The sequence below is a fragment of the Vidua chalybeata genome, chromosome 2, assembly GCF_026979565.1.
Source record: "Vidua chalybeata isolate OUT-0048 chromosome 2, bVidCha1 merged haplotype, whole genome shotgun sequence".
Lineage (NCBI taxonomy): Eukaryota > Metazoa > Chordata > Aves > Passeriformes > Viduidae > Vidua > Vidua chalybeata.
The window spans coordinates 79,525,397-79,541,135 of NC_071531.1; the positions used below are offsets into that span (position 1 = coordinate 79,525,397).

General features: G+C 42.3%; 1 protein-coding gene across 4 annotated transcripts in view; it reads right to left on the minus strand.

Moving 5' to 3' along the window:
- Positions 1 to 15,739, minus strand: part of ME3 (malic enzyme 3) — a 117,302-nt gene that overhangs the window by 19,776 nt on the left and 81,787 nt on the right. For all 4 annotated transcript variants that reach the window (XM_053935004.1, XM_053935001.1, XM_053935003.1 and 1 more), the window contains exons 4-6: positions 15,361 to 15,436; positions 11,156 to 11,317; positions 8,129 to 8,232 (exon numbers count right to left, since the gene is read on the minus strand). In XM_053935004.1, the coding sequence (XP_053790979.1) occupies positions 8,129 to 8,232; positions 11,156 to 11,317; positions 15,361 to 15,436 (342 nt within the window). The remainder of the gene's footprint in view (positions 1 to 8,128; positions 8,233 to 11,155; positions 11,318 to 15,360; positions 15,437 to 15,739) is intronic.

Genomic DNA, 15,739 nt, shown 5'->3' on the forward strand with positions numbered 1-15,739 from the left:
CTCCATCCCTTGTGTATGGTGTCCAAGTGGTCCCCCGTCAGCAAGCAGAGAAGTACTTGATGAAGCAAATTATACTGGCCAGTCTTCCCCGTCATAATGTTTTAAAATGAAAACTGATTTTGCAAAATTGTATTTAATTGGAAACATTGTATTTCCCACAAAGAAACCAAAATTAATAAATTCCTTTGGAGGAATCATTTTTAATGAGGTATGCTTTTGTTGAACGTTCTGTTCTGTTTAATATGTGACATCTGATGTGAATGCAGTTCTAGTTAGTTCTCACATACTTGCTGTCTACAGGTGCAGGATGCCTTTTAATAGAAAAAGTGTTCATAAAGTGAGTATTTGAACAAGGATTTCTGAAGATCCCTTCCAAGACATTTAAATATTCTTAAATTTGAAGCAAGAATTGATGCTGGCCCTGCAGAGAGATCTGCAAAACTGCTGTGATAGGAAGAGATTCTTGAGGTCAGTCTACCTGGTTTGTAGTCAGTTCTTACAGATTCTTCCACTGATCCATGTGACTCATCTCCTAACTTTCAGCTGAGAGCCCTGAAGGAGATTTGGAAGCAGATCAGCAGGTCACATCAGGACTGAATGTTTTCCAGTCCAGGAAAGGCATAGCCAGCTAAGGTTCTCTCCAGCAATCTCATCCTGGCTGTCAATGATTCATCTTCTCTAGAGCATTCTATGACCTTCTTGGCTTGGGACATGAGTAGTTCAACAGCCAGGATCTGACTGCCTCTCTCTAAAAGGAAAGCTTAAATGTACACTGTCAGGATTTCAGACTGACAAAGTACATTGAAACTGAGCAAGTGCCATGGTCCAGTGTGGTTTCTCCCATTTCTCAGTTTTTATCTCCCTTTCAAAAAAGGGAAGATTTTATTTTTTGAATGGTTTTGGGCTCAAAGCGTTGCCATTCCTCTTGAGCACATTGCAGGTTGCATTTTGTGGGATCTCTGCAGTTCTATGTCTCCTTGTGGAACTGGAGCTTTCCCCTCAGCATGAGTCATTCTTACATCTGTAGGCTGTCAAGAAGGATCCTTGGACAGAGGTGTTTTTGAAAGAATTCAGACATGCTGAAACGTGTAACTGGTTACACTACAAGAGGCATTATTTAATACTGTCACCATGTCTCCTGTTGGCTGCCAGACCACCATCTGGGGGATCCTGTTCTCTGCCACCTCTGGAATTAATTTACCCATTTTATAGAATTGGAAACAAAAAGATACACTTTGTCAGTTCTTCCTCATCCAAAAAAAAATTACCAGTCTTTCAGGCAAAGATTATATTGCTGTTTCATTAGTTTGCTTATTTCATGGTTTTGTGCCACAAATAATGACCCAAATTCTGGCTCTCATACCTTGCACAAATCTTCCTGTGAAAATAGCCTCACTGGGAAATGTTTTATAGAATGGTCCCATACACTCATTTTAGTCCAATCTCCAGCCTTTGCCTAGCAAATCTTGTACAAACAGTACTTTCAATGAAACAATACACTATTGATTAGAATAATAGTACAAACTGTCACCCTAATGAAGGATGACTCTAGGAGCTGAACACATTTAATATTATAAGCCTATTTTAAAAATTATCACCTGAAAATCTTTATTAAGAATTGATCCCTTTTCCTGGGAAACACACAAACATAGGATTCATGCTTTGTTTATCGCTGAATTGTTGTTCTGGTACTGTTACAATCCACCTAGATCTACACAGAACCCCTGGGCTGTTCCAAGAGAAAAGATGCTCTCAGCAAAGTCTGTACCCCCTGCAGAGAATGATACACATTTCTCTTGGATGACCACTTGGAACAAGTGGTGGAACAAAATTGTAGAACAAAAGAGCATGAATCCCAGAAAAGGAGCAATTATTACATTGCTTTTAGATTCATTATTCAAGAGACTTCTCAGTTGCCTAAATAATCTCATTATGCAATTTTTTCTTTCATCCTCATTTGTATGTACCTCTTTGAGTTCATTCAGACTCATTATAAGCCATGAGGTCAAAGAGGAAAAAATTCATGAGACAGCAGTTACCATTTGAGAAGCATCTGACCAAAACTGCCCAAGTCAGAACTTCAAGGGTGGCCTGAGGACCTGTGCAGTGCCTTTGCTGACCAGTATCAAAAGGGGTTTTTTTTTGGCAATGAGAAGGGAGTATAATGCATTCTTACATGCATGCAAACAAACAAACAAACAAACAAACAAAAAAACCCCAAAAAAACCCCAAAACAAACAAAAAAAACCCCACAAACAAACAAACCCCAGTATTGGCAAGAAGATCCTGATTCTTTATGGAAAGAATAACAAGAAAAAATTCTAGTTCTTGTCTGAATTTAACATTGTATAGCACTGCTTTCAGCCATTCATGATGCAAGGCATCTGCTCTGAGGAGTCGCAGCTCCTTTTCATAGTCTTAGATAAAACCAGGCAGAGAAGAAACAAGTTGTACTTGCCCTTGTCATCTTATTGCTGCTTGAAACACCAGCAACCAAATTCTGATTTCCAAGAAAAACTAAATTATCTGTAAAGATGCCCATCATCAGAAAAATATCATGCTTGGCACATGCTCAGCATTTAAGATTGGAAAAACAAAGTCCATTCAAGCAAGTAAAACAAGACTAGAACCTGAGTCTCTCTGGTGTCCTGAGGCCAATCTTAGTGTTAAATTGTTACTATGATACTTGTCAGGCTTCTTGTCAGACCAGCAGTACTCTGCCATACAATTCCTGGCCACAGGCTAGAGGTCAGTTTGGTCAGGCACCTCCTCAAGAGGCCAGCTGGGAGCAGCCCTGTGGAGAAGGACTTGGTGGTATTGCTGGATGGAGAACTGAATATACTCCCAGCCCAGAAAGCCAACTGTGTCCTGGGCTGCATGCAAAGCAATGTGGGCAGCAGGGCAAGGAAGGGGATTATGTCCCTCCTGAAAACCCACCTGGATCCAGCATCCTGCTCTGGGGACTCCAGCACAAGAAGAATGTGGACCTGCTCGAGTGGATCCAGAGGAGGCTATGAAGATGATCAAAGGGCTGGAACATCTCTCCTACTTAAGACAGGCTGAGAGATCTGAGGTTGTTCTCCAGGGAGACCCTGGAGCCAATACAAACTTAAGAAGTCTGGGTCCTGGGTTTAGAAATCCCATGCTAGGGAACTGTATCACAAACCCCACAGGACCTGCTGCCTCCCTCACCATCATCTTAGGCTACAGACAATTTCTAACATTGGGCTGGAGTCTCACTGGGTTTCTGCCAACATAAACATAGCCACCATGCTCTGAGGCACAGAGCCTGCTGTGGATTCAGTGAGTGCTGCATCAATAAAAGCACCTCTTGAAGCACAAAGATATCAGGAAATCCCAGAATTGTACATTTTGGAAACTGGGGGATGTGCTAAGGATTGCTGTTCTTAGTCATATGCCAGGGCATCTGCTATGAGCTACTGTTAGAAACAGGGTGAGGGGCAAAATGAAGATAGATTACAAAGTTCTTGGGGGAAAAAAGAATCTTGAAAGTTGATAGTCAACTTTCATTATATTCTTTTTAAGGAAAAACCTTCAAACAACTATTCTGCACATCCAATCTCGTGCCTTTCAAGCACTAAGACCAGCACTAATGGCTGGTATGATCATTCTAGTGCTTTTATGCAAAATGACATCATCCTGCTTGCAGTTGGCAAGAGGAAGGACTGCAGCTGGAGCTACAGGGCTCCTCAGGAGCAGGCCAAAAGAAGGAGATGCAACCAAATTAGCGCTGACTCTCAGATGTAGCCTTGAGCTACCTTCTAGCACACAACAAGGAGCAGAGCCCCACCCTGTATCTTCTGCACAAAGAGAGCTTCTCCAGCTGCATCTTACTGAAACTGCTGTGGTTCATCTGGCATAGGTAGAAAAGCCCAGACAAAAGCCTAGAGCAGAGGGCTTTGTGACATCTGTAACTGCATTACCCCAAAGGATTTGAACTCATGGTAATAAAACCCACAGTGATCCCTAGCAGCACATCTGGAGCGCAGTCATTCCTCAGTAGCAGAAAATCAAGCTAATGAGACCTAAATATTGTTCCTTGACTTAAAATATCGTCCAGTGTCCTAAAGCAGATTACAGATGCTGGCTGATGATCTTATCTCACATCAAGCCAGGACAATGGACAGCTGGGGTGGCTCTTCCCATCACCATCACTTCTCCCTCATGAATGGTGTCAGAGTCCCTCTGGCCACGGTAACTGGGGTAAATGGGCAAGGAGAATATCCACCTTGTGTTCCATGAGGGCTGGATGTGGTCTACATGATGCCCAGGGCACTAGTGACAGTGTGCAGGCCTCCTAAGAGACACACAGATGCTAGGGAGTGACTTTGAGTGTTAGCAGTACATGTGACGGCTTTTTTGAAGCCTGTCAGTGCCTAGATACTGGTGCTTAGAAAATAAAGTCTAATCTTTCAGGATCAATTAGCCAAGTTAACCAGAGCATGTGAAGAAATAACATGGGGGCATACCTGTACTGGTGGTTTTGTTTCTGGAAAGTGCCTGTGAATTTGTGATCCATGACCCTGGAGAACTGCTGGAACAGAGGTGGCTTCTTTTCAAAAAGAAGATTGTTGAAGAGCACATGAAACCTGGCTTGGTATGTTTGTGGGTAAAAAGTACTGGGAAGGCATTAGGCAAAGAGAAATCAGGTATGCAACATACACAAGGAAAAAGAAACTCAGTAGAGGTATCTTTATTTTTCCATCTGAGAAACTGAACACTTGATCTCCTGATGCCTTTTGTGCTCTGCCTTATGGCACAGGCTGACAGAAAGCTTGCTCCCCTGGTCACTCTGTTAATAAGCACTCCTGGGAAAGGAAAGGGGAGTGAAGTTATGACAGGTTAATGAGGCTTTTGTGACACGGTTTGCTGGCATGGGGAACTGCATCTCGTAGAGTCTCAGCCTTGCACATTCCACATCTACCAGCCAGCGACTGAGGCTAGAGCTCTAAATGGAGGCTGGAGTTTTGGGACAAGTCTGGCCCCTTGGAGCATGATGAAAGCTACACACGCATTAATTTGATGAGATATTCACGCCCCAGAAACTCTGGGGTTTATTGCGATTATAGTCCTTGGACACTTTAGGTGAATACTTGTTTCAGCCTAAAGAAATGTACCAGGTTAAGAGCAAAACTGACTTGTCCTTTGCCACAGTAACTGAGCAGATGGAAAACTGAAGCAGTGCATTTTCCCATGTGAAGCATATTGCTGCTCACTGTGAGAAAACCGCAATTTGTCAGGCTACTTCATTCAGACACGGGTAGGCTCAATGGGCCAAATCTTGCATGTAGCTGCTTCCCAAGAGGAGCAAAAGGCATAGCTTAGAGCTGTTGTTAAAGAGCTTAGTCATTTCACATATTTTAGGTGAAAGAGTAATGAATGGTGGTTTAGGTAGCAGGAAAACACAAAAATTTATCCAGCTGTTCCAGAAAGAGCTTTTCTTCCTAAAATTGAGCAGGGTACCCACACTTTATTTCAAAATATTGGAACTGCTAACTCTGAAGCCTCTGGCACACACCTCATTTCATTACTAGGTGAGTACTATGAGACCAGGAGTCCTTTCTACTGACTCTATGGGTCTCCAGCAACAGAAATTTAACATCTGTTTGATATTATTATTCCATTAGAAGATTAAATCTTCACTCCCTTGGCTTTTTTTGTGGGCTCCAACACATTCCACTTCAGTGACAAATGTCCCTTGAGCCAGCAGTGCTTTGATAGGGTGGGAGGTACCTCTCCAGAGGAACTGACAAATGGTTTCCATAAGAAGTTAAAGTACCCTCAGGAAGTAGACAGAATTTCTGCATGAATATCAAGATGAAAAGGAAACCCCCAAATTACAAGGGATTTGTGGCAAAAACCCCAAAGGTTCCTCCCCAAGTAACTGAATTTGCATGTGACATTACAGACTTACATAAGAGATTGCAGCAGCTCATACTCACAGGTTGCCTCAAAAAGTGGAAGTAAGCTACAATAAAGCAGCATGTTCTTGACCTTCTGAACAATTTCTGCTTCCTTTTGTAACAGAAGTGAGAGCTCCTACTGGGTTGAATCCAATCATTCCAGTGGAAATTTGAGACCAAATGAACCTGCTTCATATGAGTTTGCCAAACCCAGGCTGATAGCAGGATTATTCACTAGCCCAGACTGCATAAGGATCACACCCCTACAATGCTTTAAAGTATGCTGGTGGTCAGAATGATAATACAGTAATGGCTCCTTCTGCTCTAGGATCTCCAAATACTTTACAGATGTGAATGGAGAAGTGCAAAGCAGAATTTCCCAGCCCCACTTTGCTGAGAACTTTCAGGGGCCTTACTGTGTTCAAGGAATTCATCCTGGTTAAGGGAAATAGAAAAGTGAGGACAGGGGCCCCAGGAACTTGATTACCAAGTATTGGATGAAAGCATTAGACATGACTTCACAGACTCCCAAGATAAGAGTTCATTGTTTCACGGTCTTCTCCCTTCAATGTGGAGATTAGTTCATGTAAACTAAACACAGGAAAATAACAGCCAATCCTTCCTCTCCAACAGCAAGCATGGAAAAGGCAAATTGTCTTTAGTGGGTGCAATGAGCTTTGCATTTAAAACCACAAGCATAAATCTCAGAGCCAAATTTATGATGGCTGACACCATCATCTGCTTTCTCATTCTATTGTTCCCATTCTATCATCAACCCCAACACTGCAATAGCCCCATTGTCTTCTGGCCAGAAAAAAAAAAGCAGGTTAGGGTTTCCCTGAAGGATTAATTAGTGACTATAATGAAAATAAACAAAACCCCCACAAATCAACCCTGATGACTCTTAAATCGTTTCTACTTGTCTCTTGTGATTTCCTAGTTGTGTTTTACCAGCTTTCTGGCCTCTAAGAATTTCTTCCCACTAGATAATGCACAAAGCATCTAACATAATATTACAATGTAATCGAATGACATTTCAGTCAAGATTCTTTATCAAATATAAAGAAGGTTCAGCTGTGACTGGTAGTCCTCTGCATTTCTGTCTCTATTTCCTCCACCCACAGCCAGCTGGGCACTCATACCATGTGTAAACCCATCCTTCTCAGTGGATGGGGAGGTGCTGTGTCAGACACTGCTCATGGTGCCTCCTGCCTCCAGGGGGACAGGGAACTGTGAGGTGATGACACATGTACCACCCACTCCCTCCCCTTCGTGCAGGAACACACACACACATACAGCTGCCTGGAGACACAGAGGGAGGGTCAAACATAGCTCCTTCACTGGGAAGAAAAGACAGGCAGCAGCTTGGCAATCAGGCAGACTGCAGCTCTCTGCTGCTCCTTATCAGTATCATCTGCAGCTTTAGGAAAGGCAAAAAAAGCTGCTTAGGAGCTTGTAGTTTTCCAAATATGGGTCTTTTTTCCTTAACAATTGTCCTCACATTCCTTCTTATGATAATCTCCTTGGATCTTCATGGAGAGTTTAATACATTTTCTTTTATTTTTCAGAGAGAGTGGTGCACAGGGCTGAGGTGGTAGTTCTGCTCTTCCATATTAAACTTCCTGGTACATCAGAGACCCTCTATCCCACTTAGTGAGTATGAATGGAAGTATGCAGCTGGTCTGTCCCATACTTATAATCCTGGCCTTCTCACTCCACAGGCTTAAATACCAGCAGGAAAATTCCTATTTTTGACAAAGCCATAGAGAGGCAGTCTGCAGACTCCACACTGTGTAAAGGAACATGCCATTTCCATTTAAATGATTTCCTTCACAATGGCAAGAGCTAGAAACTTCCTTTCTAACGTGTAAACAAACCAAAGTTTAGGTTCTGACTATGCTGAATGAGGCTCATAAATACATGACAGAGGCCAGATCCAGCCCACAGGACATATGTTTGACACCTCTGGCCTATGTGGATAGGAAATGCTTATAGTCAGTCCCATTTCAGTTCTCTGAAGACAAATATTTTTGACACAGAGTGCTCAAGCATAAAGAGTCATTTGCAGACCACCCAGGAGACTTGCATTGAAATGACCTTCCTTTGCTTGGATGATCAATTATACTGATGTTTATTTCAGGAGTTGCAACATTTGTTCTTAAATGGAAGCAGCCCGGAGGAGGCATGTATATAACCCCACTTACTTGTTGGTAACTGCCTGCATAAACTCATCAATCAGTTCGTCGTACTGCTTCCCACGAACCCTCTTGTGTTTCAGTCCGATATAGAGTGGATCATTCAGGAGAGCCTAGGACACAAAGCAATTCTGTTGACATTGTCTCTTCTGCGGATGGACAGAGATTTATGTCCCAGCCTACCAAAAAATTTTCTCTGATGTAGTCATGTTACTTTTACTTACTATGCCAGCTCACACGTCTCCTCCCAAGCAGGAAGTGTTTCCGTAGGAAGCTATGGCCTATCTTTTAGCATAAATAAAGTCAGAGGGATGCAACAGTTCTTGACTGCCATAGGAAATTGAGTTCTGCATCTCCAAAACAGCTCCATCACAGGCTCTCTGCCAAAGTGCCTCACTCCTAGTGAATATAACTGACCCTGTGTGGGGGTGTTCACTGTGCATTCACTTCTTAATTTTGCACGGAGGGCAGGACAGCTGTTGACCATGAACAGTGCTTTGTGCAATGAAGACCACCTGATGTAACTTGAAATGATGTATCATTTAGGCCTTTTAGGTGACAGCACAGAAGTGACCACAATCATTGATCTGATGGCAGAATGTTCCCAAGACCTGCAACTGCCTAGCAACACATCTCAGTTATCTGGCAGGTATACAGTCAAGGTATTTTCATACAACAGATTAATTTATATTTTAGTTCCCAACAGGAACATAAAATCAAGCCATTCCTCCAACCAGTCCAGTAGGTATTAAATCAACATCCATAAGCCACCTAAAAAGGATTGGATCAGCATGGCAATTGCAGGACAAACACTGGCAGGAGACAGGTGGGTCAACACCTCTGAGAATCACGGCAAAGGAACTCTACTTCCCTTCCAATTTCAGGAACTGAACTATCCACATGAGGGGAAGATGAGCCATCTCAAACTTATTGTCCTGCAGCCATATAGTCCTAAATACTGGCAGGTATGCTAATATCAGATCTGTTTTTACAGCCACAGCTGTTTTCCCTTAGAAGGAAAGATGAGTTTTTCCTGTGAGATTGATACATTAGAGCTCTGCAGGGCCACAAAACAGAAAGAGACCCATTTGCATAATTTCACTGATTGCTCCTACAGCACCACGTGCACTGGGCCCTGTTCATGGTGCACAAAATTCTGCCACAGACAAGCTGAGAAATGCCAAGCTCTGAAAAGAGACTGATTTGCTGAAAGTATATACAAAGTATTATGGACTGTCAGAAGGAGAAGCTGGCAACTGATGCTAAAAATATAATATAACGTCTGTATTTACTGAGGTTCATGTGTTAGCAACACAGTCACCCTTGGCTCACCAGATGTTATGGGCAGAGATGAACAGGATGAATGACTGTAAGAGGTATCTTATTTATGCACTGATAAATGAGTTTACTTATGGGGCGAGATACTCCTAGGATGTGCTTAGGGTTCAGTTAATCTGGGTTTATGCACAAGAGAAAGCCATTAAATAAATAAGCAAACAAATTATTTATATGGTGAGGAAATACATTGTTCATATTGCTGGAAAACTGTGGCTTCTATATCTTAAACCCCAGATGTGGAAATTGTCATCACAGAGAAGTTCCTAAAAACATAAATTACATCTAATCTTGGGCAGAAGAAAAAGGGTCCAATACTGATTTTGTAAGTCCCTTTTTCTGATGCCATCTGACCCTTGCAGAGGCCTAAAAATCATTAGTGCCACTTTGGATTTTAGTGTCCCCTGTCTGCTGAGACAGAAACAAGATGGACTTGCACTATCAGATGCTTTTCATGAGAAGGGCACTTTTACCCAGGTTCTTCTGGGAAAAGCTCCAGCTGGGAGGCTCAAAGCACTGGTGGTGTGCAGGTCAGCATGAATGATAAGGAAGAGATGAAGGATCCGAAGTCAAGTGCAATGTTCTGTTGACAGGAGACTGCAGTAAGTGAGAGACTGAGACTTAATTCCTGCTTTAGCTTCAGAGGGTCTAAACTCAGAGTTCTCCCTTTTCAGGAAAGACCATGAATCAGGCTGAGATGAGCACACCCTGTATTCCACAAGTCCATGACAGGCCACTATGCTAAAGGGGTAGCAAAATCCTGTGTCCAGAGACCAAAGAGGTAATTGAAATTCTCAGACGTCATCTATGGGCACTGATTTTGCATTCTTTTCAAGGGTCCAGTGTGAGAGGCTTGGGGCAGGACTGAAAGGGGTGCAGAAAATCTAGCTGTCCAGTGAGCATCAGCATGCCTGAAAATGTCAGCAATAATTTGTCTTCATACACAAACTCAAAGCTCTTATGCCCCAGATTTTTTATGTCCCTCAAGAAATGTGTGTTTGGTTTACACGGGGTCATGTGAAGCACAAGTACATTTTACAAAAATGGACAAACCCAGGCCATCACAAATTGCTATATGATATTAATTTTAAAAAGACATCCTCACAGATGTCCATTCTGGCATTGTTGAAATGTTTCACTTTGGCCTTTCTGCGCCAGAGTCATAAGGCAAAAATCTGCAAACAGATGGAGTCCTCTTGCTTGGTTATCATGTGCAGTAACATGTGCAATCTAACAAAACAGTGACATTAATCATTCCCAAACCACTCACCAGGGACTCTCCATTTCTGGAATATAGTCATTTCTACACAGACACGAATATCTGCCTGTTCCCTCACAATTACCAGAGGAAGAATCATTCTGGGACTTCCTGTATGAAGCCTGTCAACTCACCTTGCCATGCTGAAAGGTGGAGCTGAGCTTTCAGCTCCAGCTGGTAACTCTGAGACTCTGAGTCTTCTCACCAGGGAACCATGAGTCTATTTTGTGTTTATTTTAGTTTCCCGTAAGAACAAAAGGTTCTCATGCATCAAACAGGAATTAAACTTTCCCACTTTCCTGCAGGAAACATAAAATCTGGTCTAGCCACCATCTCATCTCGGAGGTCTCCAGCTTTGTCCTCACATTTAGGGAACTGGCCCCAGTTGAGCACTAATCTTGATTCTTTCTCCCCCATGTCAGATTTATGAAAAATTGTCTTACCTCATTGTCTGTGCCAACATCCAGTAGGACAGGGAGACATTGTTGTGGGTTAACTCCACCACAAGCAGTGTACAAAGCAAGTTTTCCAACTGGGATACCCATGCCGTAACTTCCTAGGTCTCCTAAACCAAGAATCCTTTCTCCATCTGTCACCACGATAGCCTAGGAGGATCAGAAGAAACTGTTGTATGGGGTTGCCAAGGCTCTAGAAGCAAAACCAACTCCACTGTTTCCACACTGATGCCACTTTGCAGATGCACTGTTGTATTACGACACGAAATAACCCACACATTCACTTAAGATGTAAAAGAAGGAAAAGAGGAAGTTTTATTTCTGACTTTGCAATATATAGAATTCTAAAAGTGATGGTGGATTGGAGGGTGAAATTGCCACCTCTCCAACCACACTGGTTAAACTAACAGTCCATCAATTCTTTCTTCTCACAAAGAAGAATGTAAAACAATCATTACTTACATGAACAGTGCGTGAGAACTCTAGTAGAAATATGTAAACATTAGAAGGCATAGAAAACTTTTAGAAGAACTTTAAAACTTTTAAAAGAACAGGGTGACACACTGTGAAATGGATATTTGCTCCTTGTCCACAACAGCAGGTTAATTAGCTGTTAGCAACAGGATGCTACTCATTTTTGGGGGTAGAGAAAGTGTGGTTAACAGGTAGCACCTCACAGTGTGGGACAACAGCAACTCTGCTGGAGAACACTTCAATTCACTGCAGCAGAGCCCAAGCAGCATGGCTTGCGTTTTTTTTTTTTTTTTTTTTTTTTATCCCCAGCTGTACTACAAGAAATATCACAAATGAGATCTGGCATTGATTTTTTTCTTCTTTTTTTCTAGAAGAATAAAGTGTGCTTAGGAACTGCATCTGTGGAAGAAACATATTTCTGTGTCCTTCCTTATTCAACATAAACTATACACATATTTGAACTTTTTGCTATTTGCTTTTCCTTTTGAGTCAATGTGAAGTGTTAGCAATGAGGAAGTCTCTTTTTGGGTGGGCTCCATCTGGTTTTGGGTGTGCACTCACTTCTTTACCACACCCAGAGGATGCAGTTGGGATTGAAAGGCAGTAATGGGAATAGGGAAAGCAGCAACCATATGCACTGCTACAGGTTTATCCTGAAATTAAATGGAGTTATTATTCCAACTATGCAGAGAATATTAAAACAAAATTAAGTTCTAATTAATCAAAATATTTCTCTGGAGCACTGATCCCCTTTCATACAAATAAGTGTTGTCAGGCAAACCTAAAAATCTTTCAATAGCCTTTAGATATCCATCAGAGAGAGAAAAATTCTTCAGCCTAGGATGTGCTGCAGGACTCTATAGTTACTAAAGCTCCTCAAGGCAACACTGGCAAATGAATCAGAACAGAAAATACAGCATGGGAGAAATGCATTACTATTTGTAAGAGAGGGGGAACTGGATTCACGTTTGTTTGTGGCTCTTTGGATTTGAAAAACACCCTAAAAAAGGGCACAGTTTTTGTGAGCACCTGATACACAAGGACATTAATGTTTTTATTTGCTCATGTTCATATGATCAGAACTCAACAAATAGGACATTAATCTCTGGCTGAGCAGGGCAGATCCTTCTACCTGAAGGTAGGAGGTTAAAGCTTTAACAGTTAGGAACCTGTTTTCTACTTCCATCTGTGATACAAATTTTCTTGATGCCTCTAGTGAAGTCACTGTATAAAGGTTAGGTGTGCAGTTTATGACAGCCATCTAAATGATTTCTAAACACATTTGACATCTGATGGGGAGAGACAGAAACCTCCAGAGGGCATCTCCTCTCTCCAGCAGCTGTTTTGAGAACAGATGAACGGGTTATTTCTCTTTGAAAAGCTCAGTTCCCTCTTCATTGGCACTGCAGAAGTACTTACAATATGGGATAGGCACTAAGTCCCCAGGCAGCTGATATTAACTGAGATGACTCTGGACCACAGGCTGTGCCCAGTTAACCAGTCCAGGTTTGCAGTGCATTAGCAGCAGGCATGTGGCCCAGCAGAGCGATCCAGAGTGCTACGCTGATCTCCAAGCTGCCAAGGCAATGCAGAGAGGCAAGTGCTGCTGTTGGAATTCCCAGTTCTCTCCACTGATTGCACGAGGTCAGTCTTTACAGGATGAACTCTACTTTGAACTTTACAGGATACTCTACATTGAGTGAACCAACAGAAAACACTCAATGGGAAGGATTTTTAACAGCCCTGTACAGCAGTAATCCTGGTGGGGATTCAAGATCCTGAGTGCACTTCTAGGGCAGGCATCCCACAGAAAGAGGAAGGAATGAAGGGAGGCAAGGCAGGATGGAAGGCCAGTGCAGTAGCTTGTACAGCAGCAAGCTTATCTTGGAATAAAATACATATTTCTTCACCATCCTCACTTTGAGTGGCTTGAATTCATAGCTGCCAGGATTACACCCATCCTGTATGATTCTTTGCATTCTTTTTGCTTTAGCTGGGCCATTGTGAAGAAAAGAGTACAAGACTAAGGAACCAGAGAGAAAATTGTCAAGGGAAGGCACTCCTGAGGATGGCCAGCATTTCATCCAATATTTCTTCATGTCAGGATTCATTAGCCATCCTGGAAGAGACACAAAACCCCCACATTCCCATGTAAGTATGACCAGAAATGGTTTCTTCTCATTTGTTTTGCTTCTGGTACTATGATTCCTTCAAGGCAGCTCAGCCTTAACAGGAGGGTTGAAGGTGCTCATTAGAGCTTGGCTGAAGCTTTGCTAAGCTAAGCAGAGCACCAGCACCCTTCCAGCCCTTCCAGGCAGAGGATTCAGGGTTTGGCCCAGATTTCCCATTTCTACAGTAAGCACTGTTGCCATGAAGCCCTAATGAGCCAAATCTAATGAGCAAATGTGGGCAGCATCTCCAGGTATTTCTGCACTGTCTTTAGTGAGTGGTGTTCAATGGTGGGGAGTGTTCAGCCTTTAAAAAAAAAAAAACCTGGGTCCCTCCAGGGACTTAGGTGCAGTCCAGGTGCCTCCCTACTTATCTCAAAATCTTGAGTGTTCCAGTGCCTACCAGTTCAGGCATGAAGAAATCTGTGCACAAAGACACAGGGAACCGTGTGGTCCATAACAGTGAGGCTGCTAAAATGAGCTGTCTTTGTAGTCTGGAAGACCTGGAAAGTAGATAGTCTGAATCTCTTTCATGGACCATTGCCCTTCCTATGGTCTGCTTTGGGTGCCAGAGGGGCTGTTTCAACAACAGCCTCTAATCTTTCTGTGCCAGTTTCCCCATCTGTGAAAACATTTCTATTAGCCATAATGAATTCTGCTCACAGTTCTGAGCTGGAAACAAATGGAAATACTGAGTTTGTTGGACAGAACAAGGACAAAATACCTAGCCTGCCTCTCTTCTCCATGGTTCCAAACACAAGTTTGTATGACTGTGATCACTTTTTCTGAAAATATGTTTAATTTCCATTCTTTTTCCCCTTAGAAATGGAAAATGCTTGCAAGATTTTCTCAGCTGCCAAACCTTTGTTCTTGGAAGAAGCAGATGATTGACAGGGGACCAAAACTCTGTCAATAGCCATGAAAATTCCCAGGAAGATGTACTTTCAGACTGATAGAATAAGGTGAGGTGACTGGCAAGACCTGTCTTAAGTGTTGACTTCATTTCTTGCCAGGGACTTGCCCAGCCCCGAGCTCTAGTGAAAAACACTTCACAAGATCACTTTTTGGGTGGAGTGTCAGTATTATTTTCAGCTGCTGGATATCAAACATGATTTGCAGTGTTCTTGATGCTGCATGACTCACTGGATTTGGGAAGGAGTCCTACAAGCATGTTAATTACAAAGATATCTTAAAGAGCTTTGATGCAAGTTAATCACACAATTCTTCAATACACATATCTTACTTTTTCACTACGGCCCCTATTCTGTGCAAATTTATTATCATGCACATTTTTTTTCATTGACCAAGATCCTGCTACCTCTGAAAAAGTTGTTCTTGACTGCATACATACATGATAGAGTCTCTGAAGTTCTAACTTGACTGGAAATTGAAACTGAAGTTCAGCCTGAAAATTGTCTTAAGAAGAAAAACATTCTTTGCTTGTCTTTTAAACAGCCAGTTCTGTAAATGATGCCAAGCAGTTCCTCTAAATAACCCATTTTGCACCAAACTGCCTGTAATCTCCCAGTCCACAGAAGACATGCCACATACCTTAACATTTTCTTCAGGCCAAGAGTTTAGCATTGTTGCAATGTGGCCTCTGTCATGGATGGTGATAAACAATCCCCTAAGAGAGGAAAAGAAAAGGAAAGAAATAGAAGAAAAATAAGCCTTGTAATAAAACCAGTAACTCCAAGATAAAAGGAAACAGGTGGACTTGAAATTGGAGGGATGTGAGCTGCTGAGTACAAAACCAGGCAACTCACTGATACAAAAATGAGACTTCAAGGGACTGCTAATAGCAAGGTAAATTCTCATTTTCAAACCAAAAGGCTCAATGTCCTTAATGGCAACTTCATTCAGCAGCCACCAGTGTTGCACATTTAACACTTGTGAAACGTCTTTGCTTCAGGGAGCAAACTCTGCCTTA